At 38.5% G+C, this 13,844-nt stretch overlaps 1 protein-coding gene across 1 annotated transcript in view; it reads right to left on the bottom strand.

The window, feature by feature from the left end:
- The window catches only part of RTKN2 (rhotekin 2), an 83,767-nt gene extending 70,210 nt beyond the window's left edge, over positions 1-13,557 (bottom strand). The window contains exons 1-2 of the mRNA XM_003258230.4: positions 13,264-13,557; positions 7,311-7,507 (exon numbers count right to left, since the gene is read on the bottom strand). Of these exons, the coding sequence (XP_003258278.2) occupies positions 7,311-7,507; positions 13,264-13,323 (257 nt within the window). The 5' untranslated portion in view covers positions 13,324-13,557. The remainder of the gene's footprint in view (positions 1-7,310; positions 7,508-13,263) is intronic.
- Between the last annotated feature and the right edge of the window lie 287 nt (positions 13,558-13,844).

Here is a 13,844-nt window from a genome sequence, read left to right on the forward strand (position 1 = left end):
AAAGCTAGCAGAAGCTTAGAAATAACTAAAATCAGAGCAGAACTGAAGGAAATAGAGACACAAAAAACCCTTCAAAAAATTAATGAATCCAAGAGCTGGTTTTTTGAAAAGATCAACAAAATTGATAGACCACTAGCAAGACTAATAAAGAAGAAAAGAGAGAAGAATCAAATAGATGCAATAAAAAACGAAAAAGGGGATATCACCACCAATCCCACAGAAATACAATCTACCATCAGAGAAAACTACAAACACCTCTATGCAAATCAACTAGAAAATCCAGAAGAAATGGATAAATTCCTCGACACATACACCCTCCCAAGACTAAATCAGGAAGAAGTTGAATCTCTGAATAGACCAATAACAGGTCCTGAAATTGTGGCAATAATCAATAGCTTACCAACAAAAAAGAGTCCAGGACCTGACGGATTCACAGCCAAATTCTACCAGAGGTACAAGGAGGAACTGGTACCATTCCTTCTGAAACTATTCCAATCGATAGAAAAAGAGGGAATCCTCCCTAACACATTTTATGAAGCCAGCATTGTCCTGATACCAAAGCCTGGCAGAGACATAACCAAAAAAGAGAATTTCAGACCAATATCCTTGATGAACATTGATGCAAAAATCCTCAATAAAATACTGGCAAACCGAATCCAGCAGCACATGAAAAAGCTTATCCACCATAATCAAGTGGGCTTCATCCCTGGCATGCAAGCCTGGTTCAACATACGCAAATCAATAAATGTAATCCAGCATATAAACAGAACGAAAGACAAAAACCACATGATTATCTCAATGGATGCAGAAAAGGCCTTTGACAAAATTCAACAACACTTCATGCTAAAAACTCTCAATAAATTAGGTATTGATGGGACGTATCTCAAAATAATAAGAGCTACCTATGACAAACCCACAGCCAACATCATACTGAATGAGCAAAAACTGGAAGCATTCCCTCTGAAAACTGGCACAAGACAGGGATGCCCTCTCTCACTGCTCCTATTCAACATAGTGCTGGAAGTTCTGGCCAGAGCAATCAGGCAGGAGAAGGAAATAAAGGGTATTCAATTAGGAAAAGAGGAAGTCAAATTGTCCCTGTTTGCAGATGACATGATTGTATATCTAGAAAACCCCATTGTCTCAGCCCAAAATCTCCTTAAGCTGATTAGCAACTTCAGCAAAGTCTCAGGATACAAAATCAATGTACAAAAATCACAAGCATTCTTGTACACCAATCACAGACAAACGGAGAGCCAAATCATGAGTGAACTCCCATTCACAATTGCTTCAAAGAGAATAAAATACCTAGGAATCCAACTTAGAAGGGATGTGAAGGACCTCTTCAAGGAGAACTACAAACCACTGCTCAATGAAATAAAAGAGGATACAAACAAATGAAGAACATTCCATGCTCATGGGTTGGAAGAATCAATATCGTGAAAATGGCCATACTGCCCAAGGTAATTTATAGATTCAATGCCATCCCCATCAAGCTACCAATGACTTTCTTCACAGAATTGGAAAAAACTACTTTAAAGTTCATATGGAACCAAAAAAGAGCCCGCATCGCCAAGTCAATCCTAAGCCAAAAGAACAAAGCTGGAGGCATCACGCTACCTGACTTCAAACTATACTACAAGGCTACAGTAACCAAAACAGCATGGTACTGGTACCACAACAGAGACATAGATCAATGGAACAGAACAGAGCCCTCAGAAATGATGCCACATATCTACAACTATCTGATCTTTGACAAACCTGACAAAAACAAGAAATGGGGAAAGGATTCCCTATTTAATAAATGGTGCTGGGAAAACTGGCTAGCCATATGTAGAAAGCTGAAACTGGATCCCTTCCTTACACCTTATACAAAAATTAATTCAAGATGGATTAAAGACTTAAATGTTAGACCTAAAACCATTAAAATCCTACAAGAAAACCTAGGCAATACCATTCAGGACACAGGCGTGGGCAAGGACTTCATGTCTAAAACACCAAAAGCAATGGCAACAAAAGCCAAAATTGACAAATGGGATCTAATTAAACTAAAGAGCTTCTGCACAGCAAAAGAAACTACCATCAGAGTGAACAGGCAACCTACAGAATGGGAGAAAATTTTTGCAACATACTCATCTGACAAAGGGCTAATATCCAGAATCTACAATGAACTCAAACAAATTTACAAGAAAAAAACAAACAACCCCATCAAGAAGTGGGCAAAGGACATGAACAGACACTTCTCAAAAGAAGACATTTATGCAGCCAAAAAGACACATGAAGAAATGCTCATCATCACTGGCCATCAGAGAAATGCAAATCAAAACCACAGTGAGATACCATCTCACACCAGTTAGAATGGCCATCATTCAAAAGTCAGGAAACAACAGGTGCTGGAGAGGATGTGGAGAAATAGGAACACTTTTACACTGTTGGTGGGACTGTAAACTAGTTCAACCATTGTGGAAGTCAGTGTGGCAATTCCTCAGGGATCTAGAACTAGAAATACCATTTGACCCAGCCATCCCATTACTGGGTATATACCCAAAGGACTATAAATCATGCTGCTATAAAGACACATGCACACTTATGTTTATTGCAGCACTATTCACAATAGCAAAGAGTTGGAACCAACCCAAATGTCCAACAACAATAGACTGGATTAAGAAAATGTGGCACATATACACCATGGAATACTATGCAGCCATAAAAAGTGATGAGTTCATGTCCTTTGTAGGGACATGGATGAAACTGGAAAACATCATTCTCAGTAAACTATCGCAAGGACAAAAAACCAAACACCAAATGTTCTCACTCATAGGTGGGAATTGAACAATGAGAACTCATGGACACAGGAAGGGGAACATCACATTCCGGGGACTGTTGTGGGGTTGGGGGAGGGGGGAGGGACAGCATTAGGAGATATACCTAATGCTAAATGATGAGTTAATGGGTGCAGGAAATCAACATGGCACATGGATACATATGTAACAAACCTGCACATTGTGCACATGTACCCTAAAACCTAAAGTATAATTAAAAATAAATAAATAAATAAATAAATAAAAATTAAAAAAATAAAAAAATAAAAATAATAAAAATAAAAATCCTGAAAAAAAAAATCCACAGTTTTGATTTCCTCATTTCTCTAATAAAAGGTTACTTCTTTATATGATCATTTCTATGTCTGCCTATTCTTAAATATTTTCCCTAAAAAATGGTTATTTCAATTATTTACTCTCATCTTTTTAATACCCTGCTGCCAGATAACCTTCCCCAAATATTTGTTTTTATCATACTTCTTCCTTGCTTAAAATAAAACGATAAAAGATAACAGGATATAGAATATTCAAGATTTTTTAAATTCCAGAATTCAATAATTAAGAGAAACAATGTTTTTATATGAATGAAGAAATACACATGTATATATATAACATAAAAGATATTTTCATGGGGAAGCAAATATATATAAAGCCCTGTAATAGCTCACCATGGCAGCTTGGAGCAATAGTAAAAGAAAGTACAGGTTCTTTTTTGGACGGAGTGGGAGACGGAGGTACATGGGTTTTTAAGTCACCTGGATTCATGACCTAGCCACAAAGGCACTGTGTATCCTTAAAGAGTTACAGCCTTTAAAAGAGGTTTATATCTGATATGGTTTGGCTGTCTCCCCACCCAAATCTAATCTTGAATTGCAGCTCCCATAATCCCCATGTGTCATGGAAGGGACCATCAGGAGGTAACTGAATCATAGGGGCAGGTTTTTCCTGTGCTGTTCCCATGATAGTGAATAAGTCTCACAAGATCTGATGGTTTTATAAAGGGCAGTTCCCCTGCACATGATCTCTTGCCTGCTGCCATGTAAGACATGATTTTGCTCCTCCTTCGCCTTCTGCCATGATTATGAGGCCTCCCCAGTCATGTGGAACTGTGAGTGCATTAAACCTCTTTTTCTTTATAAATTACTCAGTCTCGGGTATGTCTGTATTAACAGTGTGAAAATGAACTAATACAATATCTTTCTCCATTTTTAATGTGATATTTGTGAACATCTTACACAATGCCTGGCACCTGGAAAGGCTGTTAATTAATACCAAAGAACTTCGTAGCATTCCAGGCTTTCTTGAATCTTGCTTCCTCCTTCCTTTTCATCTTTGCCTTGATCTTCAGACTCAACACAACAGATCTTTTCACTGCTCCTGAATAATTCATACTTATTTTTCAAGGTAAATTTTTACTTTGCTATTTCTTTCTGAGACAGAATCTCACTCTTTTGCGCTGGCTGGAGTGCTGTGGTGCAATCACAGCTCACTCCAGCCTTGATATCCCATGCTTGAGCAATCCTCCCACCTCAGTCTCTTGAGTAGCTGGGAGTACAAGCACATGCCACCATGCCTGGCTAATTTTTGTCTTTTTTGTAGAGATAGGTTTTTGCCATGTTGCCTAAGCTGATCTCGAACTCCTGAGCTCAAGCAATCTGACCACCTTGGCCTCCCAAAGTATTGAGATTACAGGTGTGAACCACTTTGCCCGGCCTATTTTGCAATTTTTCTTGGAATGCTGCCTTCCTCCTGCTCACCTACCTGGACTCTATCCATCCTTCACAATCTAGACGATCCAAACCCAATTGTTCTATTAGATATTCCTCAATTCCACCATTTCACACTTATTGGATTCTTCTCTGAAAAAGTCTAGATTTAGTGTCTATACTTATTTTTTGACATCTTATCATAAAATTTAGAGAAGGTAGACTAGTGTTCTCATTAAAATGTTATTTATTAACTCTGACAGCAATATAAAACTAAGCATTTTTCCACCTTAAGGACTAACCAAACTAAGGAACAGACTGCTGAGTCTCTAAAGGCAAAATATTTGCTGAATATACAAATATTGTCATATTTTGACAAATTCTGTTCTTTTAACATAGACACCCTAGCACAGTGCTTAATAAGTGTTCGGCAAGTGGTAGATATTCAGTAAATATCTGCATAATTTACATAACTTTCTTCAAGGAACTAAATCATTAATCTTCAAGTCATTTTTGTGTAATAACAAAGCAATTATAATATCTAGTTACATCTGATCAGTCACCTCAGATTATATCTTCACATACAAAATGAAGCTATAAACAAAGAATACATATAGAACATACAAGATTTTTTTTAAATTCCAGCAATAATTAAGGGAAACACTGTTTTTACATGAATGATGAACAAATGTGTGTGTGTGTGTGTGTGTGTGTGTGTGTGTGTGTGTGTAGTAACAAAGATATTCTCATCTATCACAGATAATTAGTAAAGAAACTGAAAATCATACACATTTCCAGTTAGGGGTCCTAATTTTTCCCCATCACTGCTATATAAATTGAACAGGCATTAGGCTTATTTAATAGTTTTTACAAATCAGCAACTTCAGAAAAGCCACACTGCCAAATTTAAGAAATGGTCAATTCGTAACTCATTATTAATATTTAAAGAGTATTAAATGTGGAGGCAGATATGGTCCCAAAAATAATATTCCAGATATTGTGATAGATGACATAATATGTTTAGTCCCATACTTTCTAAAATCAGGGCTTCTCAAACTCTTCCATTGAAACTGCCCCTCTTGACAAAATATCCTAATAAAAAGGCTGAGAGGGAACATACATCCCCCTATCCCCATGAATAAGAAAGCAGAACCTCCAAATACTCCACTATTCTAAACTTCTCATGCTTAATCTTAAAAATTCATGCTCTAAGAAGACATGCCATATTTATTCTATGACTTTGCATCATGTACTCTCAGTGCTACATGTTACCAACTTTGAGACGCACTGACTTAAACCAATGTATGTCTATCTGAAAAATATTTTCCTACATTATGCTAATGGAACAATTTCATTGTATAATGCTGGGGGCATATAACAATGAAAACTGACATTCGTTGAGTACTAAGTATGTAAAAGGCATTACATTAGGTTTTTGTATATATAAAATCTCAATTTTCAAAATGTAAATATTATCATGCCCACTGTAAGGAAGGAACTGAGGCACAAGCAGATTAAAATAGCTATCCCGGCAGGGCACAGTGGCTCATGCCCGTAATCCCAGCACTCTGGGAGGCCGAGGTGGCCAAATCACGAGGTCAGGAGATCGAAACCATCCTGGCTAACATGGCGAAACCCCATCTCTACTAAAAATACAAAAAAAAATTAGCTGGGTGTGGTGGCACACGCCTATAGTCCCAGGTACTCGGGAGGCTGAGGCAGGAGAATCACTTGAACCCGGGAGGTGGCGGTTGCAGTGAGCTGAGATTGCACCACTGCACTCCAGCCTGGGTGACAGAGTGAGACTCTATCTTAAAAAAAAAAAAAAAAAAAAGCTATCCCATGGCAATATAGCTAATAAGGTTGGCTACTTTGTATCCAGGTCTCTATTACATTACATTCTCATCAAAATTTTATTTTTACAGAAATCTCAGACACCGACTGGTGTTTTTAACTTACTTTTCAAGAATTTAATGATGCTATGCTCAGCCCAACAGTCACTATTGTCTAACAAGAAACTCTTCCCTTGTGTCAGAGCTGTGAATCAACAAAGGGGAATGTAAGACTGTTTTTATTTAAAATATACCAAAATCCAGCCTCTAAACTGAACCAATTCTTAGGTTCAAATAAGATTTGGCATTGTAAAAAGATAGGATATAAATTTCATATACAAATCATAGATCTAATCTAAAAGAACAGCATGAGATGACAGAACACATGACCAGAAGTTATTAATACTTAGCAAATCTTAACTCTCATTAGCTTCCATCACTTGTTGCATGAATGGCCTTGAGGTTTTTTGCCTCTCTAGGACTTATGTTCACAATATCAAGAGATGGGCTAGCAGATTTTTAAGTTCCTTTCCATTCGTAAGGTTTTATCTCTTTATAATTTTGCTGCTCACTTATCTCAATTTCTATACTTGAGTTTCCATGTCTCACAGCTAGTACCTTTTTATTAGCATATTTCTAAGGAATTAATTTTCTTACTCTACGTTTCTATCAATATTGGTACTTTCTTCTTAAAATGCTCCCTCAGTCATTGCTTCTGAATAATTTTCATTTTATAATTACATATTGAACACAACAGCCCAATAAAAGCTGCTGCCTAAGTTCACTCTGAGCTCTCTCGGCAAACTGTTTATGACGTCAGCTGCTACTTCAGTGTATTTGTTTTTTAAAACAGTTTGGTGATTTGACATTTGTACTTAAGCTTAAATTATACTGTTTTAAATTTACATATTTAAGTACATTAAAAGCCACAAGTAAACTATGTTACTAACCATCTTCCAGTCTGATTTGCAGTCTGTTCTTCTAATTTCTGTAGCTCCGATGTATAGGCCATTAGTCGAGCATTGCATACCATGAGATTCTTAACTGCATGTAAAACCTGATCTTTCTGAGTGCTCAGAGAAAGGAGTTTCCATATTCCTTCTCGCATTCGAATTTCTAAGTCTATTTTTTCTTGAATGTTGCAGTCCTAAAAAAAAAAAAATGCATCTTTAAAATATAGCAAAAACCCAAAATTACATCTTAACCCATAATAGATGGAAAATAGATATCATAATTGTATACCATATTGAGAAAGCAACAAAGTTTTAATATATGTCATGTAAAAATAGCTATTTTAAAATGCTCTTTGCAATTCTTAATTTCTTGCTTCATTAGGAAGTCTTTAAAATCTAAAGAAACTGAATAAACGAACATAAACAAATGTGAGAAACATTATGTGTTCTTATAACTCTACGAAGTTTAATAGCGTCCCTCCAAAATTTATGTCCACCCAGAACCTCAGAATGTAGCCTTATTTGGATACAGGGTTTTGCAGATGTAATTAGGTAAGATGAGGACATACTGGATTAGAGTGAGTCCTAAATCTAATGACCAGTGTACTTAAAGAAAGGTCCCATGAAGACACAGTCACATACAGAGAGAATGACATGTGAAGACAGAGACTAATACGTCTATAAGCTAAAAAAATACCAAGGATTGATGGCAATAATCAGAAGCTGGAAAAGGCAAGAAAAGAATTCTTTCCTAGGGCCTTCAGAGGAGCATGACCCTGCCAATTCCTTGATTTCAGACATCTGGCCTCCGTAAGTTTGAGAATAAATTTCTCATGTTTTCAGCCACTCAGTCTTGGTCATTTGCTATAGCAGCCTTAGAAAACATACAATAACTAATGTGAACAATATATCACACATATATATTATATACATTGTATTAAGAGATGGCAGTGTGGTTGATGACAGTGAATTAACTAAGAAAAACATTCTGAAAAAACAGATACTGAGTAAAGGAGCCAAGGTTTAGTAGCAGGGGGGAAACAGGCTATTTTTAACAGTAGGCAGTGTAAACACAATCTCAGAAGCAAGAGAGTGAAAGCACTGTACATTGAAAATGTCAGAAGCCTTAGCTATCCGGAACAGAGCTTTAGAATACAATTCTGGACATACCATTTATTTTAGTTTTAGGGTTCACCATGAAACTACTAAGTATTTTATTTCTGAAAGTCTTTTATTCCATATAATTATCTTTTAATGGCCTGATTCTACCTACAAGTTTCACATGCAATATTAAAATTCTACAAACTGAATGTACAGTTCTGATTTAATTCACAATGACTTTATAAAAATTGTAAATCAAAGGTACTCTTTATTATATCACAAACATGTAATGTTTCTGGTATGTCTATTTCTAAAAGATAAAGTGACCACCCTAGTTTCTATGGCAAAAAATATAAAGACTATAATTTACCTTCTGATTGGATCAAAATGTAAATTTAAAAATGTAAATGAAATCTAGTAACAAAAGGTCTAGACAACCTTTTCAAAAAGAAAAGATGAAAGTTAGGAGAGCTAACAGTTTTTGAAGATTATCCCAAAAGACAAACTGCAGTAGATGATTTAACTTGATTATCAAAATCAATCAACTGTACTATTTACACACAGAAAACAGATCTGTTTAATTACCTTCTGTAATTACATCATGTAATCACCACATAAAAACCTTCTCATATAGTGTTGTAACTCAAAACTGGTGTACTATATAAATGTACTCATTTGCTGGTTTTCCTTCGTTACACATGACTGAATTTCAACAACTCCATTTCATCTTTTTATGACTTACCAGCCCCAAAGCAAATTCTTCTTCAGTGTAATTAGCAATTAATTGTAAGAATTATCTATGTGACCCATATGTCTATAGAAATAAACTCTGGCAGACTGACTATATTGGGGAGTGCACATAGGGAGCAACCTAAAGCTGGGATGAATAGCTTTACCCCACAACTCAAACAAATACCATCTGGTGCCACTAAATTCAATTTTGGTTTTAAATGATGCAATGAAACAGGCAGTTGAACTGCTAAGCACAGTGGTTCTCAAAGCTGGCTGCATATTAGAATCATCTGAGGCAGAGAGGAAGGGCCTTATAGAAGTACCTAAACCTGTGACCTACCCCAAACCAATCAGGATCTCTGGAGGTGGGGCTTGAGCATTTTTTTTTTTTTTTACAGTTCCTCTGGTGATTCAATGGTCAGCCAGGGTAGAGAAGCACAGCTGGACTACTTGAAATTCCACAGCAATCCTGAAACTTGCAACAACCTTAAAGAACCAGCAGGTGGCTACAGCCACATTAAGGAATCAGTTTGGGTTTCTATCACATAAATGAAGAGTATCTTCTCACCATCACTTACAATGAAGACTCCATAAAACTATAGAAGCTTGGGAAATAGCAGAGAAAGAAAATGTAAAGTCAGGATTTAAAAAAAAAGTACGTTTAAAAAGTCTGAAGATGATGTAAGATTAAAGTACTATTTATTAAGGAAATGAGATGTATCTAACAGATACTACTATTAAGATTTTTTCCTTTAGAGCAAGGGTCAGAAAACTATGGCCAGGCTGGGACCTGGTTTTGTAAATAAAGTTATACTGGAGCACAGACACACTCATTCATGTTGTCTATGGCTCCTTTAAGCTACAAGGGCAGAGTTGAGCAACTTCAACAGAGACTTTGAGTGGCCTGCAAAGCTGAAAATATTTACTGTTTGCCCCTTTATAGAAATAGTTTACTGACCCATAATCCAGCCAAATTAACATACACAGTAAACTATAATCTTACCTCCCTCGCTGAGGCAGGTCTCAGGCAAATGTCAGTTAAGTGGATCCCAGAAGGCTAACATAAGCAGGATGAATTGTTAAGTGTACATATGGTTTTCAATGTATTCTGAGTTTTTTTTTTTTTTTTAAGGCTACTGTTTTAGCCAGTTTTGTATTTCCCATGCAACGTCTTTTAGTACACATCTGCACTTTACATGCAGAAAAAGCCTCTCTGGTTAAGCAATGCTAGCTCTAGCAAGGAAGGGTTTATGGAACCAAAACTCTTTAGAGTTGTCTTTAGTTACTAAGAGTACACAGTGCATCAGGGGTAAGGGTTGACATCTAGTGCTATTCCTAGTAAGAATAATGATCATGTAATAAGGGTACCGATTGGGCATTCAATAGTGATGTTTATTAACCTCAAAGAAGATGAGTAGGGAATGGAAAATCATCAGTGTTGCTCCCTCAGCCATAATGGCTTGGCCAGGTAGACTCAAGGCTGATTAGGATTGAAGACAAAAGCTGGTCTCTCTGTAACCACTCCTTTTAGGAGTGTTTGAATGCCAGTCTCCAGGAAGAGCAGAGAATGAGGTAAGGCCATCATCCTCTTATTTCTTTTCCAATTTTCTGAGTAAGGGCTTGCCTCTAATCAAGTCAAACAGAAGCCTGTGTCACCGTCCTGATGCTATAAGTAGTTAAAGTCAGGCTGATAAAAATATATGGACAAGGCTATGAATGAAATAGGAGCATACCTTAAAAACAGAAATTTAGGTTAAGTAGGAAACAGAAACCTACTAGGTTTTAAGAGCTAGCCTAGCATGAAGGAAGTGCAAAGAAAATGGCTTTATTGTTGGTATTAAAAACTGACTGAAAAAACCTGAAGCTGAACTGCTGGTAAGACAACTGCAGTAATCAAGAAACTATGATTCACCTAATGGATATAGTTAAGCCATGCTAACCAAGAGACCAAAGTGAAGAGGAAGAAACCAAAGTGAAGAGGAAGAAAAGAGTAAATACAGTACGTTCTCATTTTGCTAAAAGAAATTGTGTGGATTTTAAGAATTGTTTATGTACAGAAAAAAGTCTGGAAATTGTTAACAGCGGCCATTCTGGGGAATGGAACTGGAGACAGAATTCTTAAATTCATGTTTCTGTATATGTTGACTTTTCTGCAATGAGATAGTATTACTTTTTGAATTTTATTTTTATTAAGATTCCAAAAGCTTAAACATTTGTAAGAAAAGGTAGGGGACTGCCCTAACCACTCAGATGAATAGGATAAAGGATAATAACAACAATAGTCATCTCTCAAGCACATCCTGAGTGCTAGGTGCTGTGGTAAGTACTTCAGAGAGGTTCTCGAATTCCAACAGCTGTCTGGGATAGGCAGAATACCCAATCTACAACTGTGGAAACTGAAACTTAGAAAACAGAGATAACTTATTCAAGGTTGCACAACAAGAAGAGTTTGGTTTGACCTGAATCTGACTCCAAAGCCAATACTCTATGCTGTGAGGAGTCGCAGAGGACTCCAGGGTTTCAGTAGAGGTGTTTGACTAGTGTGTGACCACCTCAAAATCTTTGGCCTTATCTCGATTACATGGCAGCTTCGTTCATGTATCAAAGGAAATACCAAATAAAAATTCAGTGTTAGTCAAGTATAAAATTATCTGACTGACCCTCAATATTCCTGTTAGGTTGAAACCTACTACTATTTTGTGTTTTTTCTCCAAATCCAAACTGAAGAAGTAATTCCACATTTCAATCATTTTGATTTTGTCCTGCCTAAGAAATTAAGTATTGTATCTTCCAACGTGTAAATAACCCAGCCTTTATGTATATTTAAACATTTATTTTCATTCCATGCAACTAAACTTCCTTTATGATTTTCTCCTCGTCGCTTCTGTACCATTCCTATTCTTGCAGCCTGCAGCTAAGTAAATACACCTGGACAGCTACACCTACACCTATATGATACGTGCAAGAACATCAATAGAATGCCAATTCACTATAAATCAAGATTTTGTTAGCAATCAGGACGGCCAAAGTACATAACAGGACAGGACTGAAAAAAAGTACATCAAAATCTTTGAAATTTTTGAAAATGCTGGCATAAAACAGCATAAAAATTACTGATAAAGACACTGGACTTTTTTGCACAATGAATCTTAATGTCTTGCTTTATTTTTCACAGTATTATTGAAAACTAATAATTTTGTGTCTGCTAAGGAAATCCCAGATTTTTAAACAAAGATATCAGGTGCCTCCATATGAATGAAATTGCAAATATTCTACCAATTTTACCTACAAAACTGGCAATTTCATATGGCTTAACCTATTTCTGAAGCAGGTAAAAGAAGGTAGAGATTAAAACAGAAGTAAAGGTCTAGCTTAAAGACATCAGAGTTTTCTTTTAAGACCCTGAAGTTACGGTTAAGAGTGAAAAGTGGTAACATTTTAATAACTGATGCTGCCAAGAAATAATGTTGGTCTAGTAAAAAGTAAAATAAAAAGGTTTCTAACACATTTTACGTGGCTCAAAAGCAAACATCAAACTTTTATCCAATGTAACGTGTACTCCCCTCTTTCCTTTCAAATGATTTGAGAAAGAACCCACTATCAAACCTTCAACTTTTTCTAAAGTGCAGAGGTTGCTGTTTGCCTCTACTCCGCTCCGACCCCTCTCCCCCCAACCAATTCTGTGTTGTGTGTAGACATCGCTCCATTACTGTGCTTCCCATTAAGTCCGTAATAAGCCAATTGTCCTCCACTGGCCTCGCTGGGTTTCTTGGGAATCGAGGGGCTCCCATTTCCCCGGCATCACCTACACTTGCAAAAAGACAGGCGTCCAAAGCCTGGGGAGGGCGGCGGACCGGTGCGCCCGCAAACGCGCGCCGGGACCCCGGCACCGCCTTCCCAATCTGGACCTCAGCTCCCTGAGAAATTCGGGGGTTCCGATGTCCAGGCCCTTTAGAGCCCCAAGAGTGCAGTCTCCTAGTCCCTCCCTTTGTTTCTGGCCACCGCTGAAATAGAGGAGCCGGGCAGAGGCTTTCCCGACTCCTCCACAAAGCGAAGGCGCAAGGAACAGAACCTCGGTTCCCTCTCCTTCCGCGGCAGGGTCCCTCCCGCAACTCACCTGCTGGGTGGGAAGCCCCGCCAGGCCGAGCGCAGGACCCCTCAGGCTCGGCCCCTCCATCTCCAACGCGAACTGTCCGGGCCGTCGCCACTCCTTCAAAGGGAAGATTTGAAAAGCCCGCCCCTGGCTGGAGCCGCGGAAGAAAACAACCGCCCGGCCGTACCAAGTCCCTGTCGCAGGGGCCGGGGGCGCAGGAGGAGCCGGGCCGAAGCGCACGCGCAGTGGGCGCGCCTCGCGCTCCACAGCTCCCGCCGCCGGAAGTTGCCGAGACCCCAGGCTCTAGCGCGGCGGGGCTGGGGAGAGGGCGGCGGTGCCAGACTTAAGGCCCGGACAGGGATGTGGGCGGGCCTGGGACGGGAGTGGGAGGGGCCTCGGGGAAAGTTTCGGCGGCGGAGCGCACCTGTCCCAGCGCAGGTTTCTGGCTGGTGGTTTTCGTGGCACGCCCTTTGCACTGGGAGCCTTCTGCCCGCATCCCACCGAAGGCCTTCCAAAGTGATCGTAGCTGGACAGACTCGAGGCTGCAGTCCTTGTACTCCCAGACAACTCAGGAACCCACAGTGTCACTAAGAGCCCATGGTCTC

This window comes from Nomascus leucogenys, chromosome 18 (genome assembly GCF_006542625.1).
Source record: "Nomascus leucogenys isolate Asia chromosome 18, Asia_NLE_v1, whole genome shotgun sequence".
Classification (NCBI taxonomy): domain Eukaryota; kingdom Metazoa; phylum Chordata; class Mammalia; order Primates; family Hylobatidae; genus Nomascus; species Nomascus leucogenys.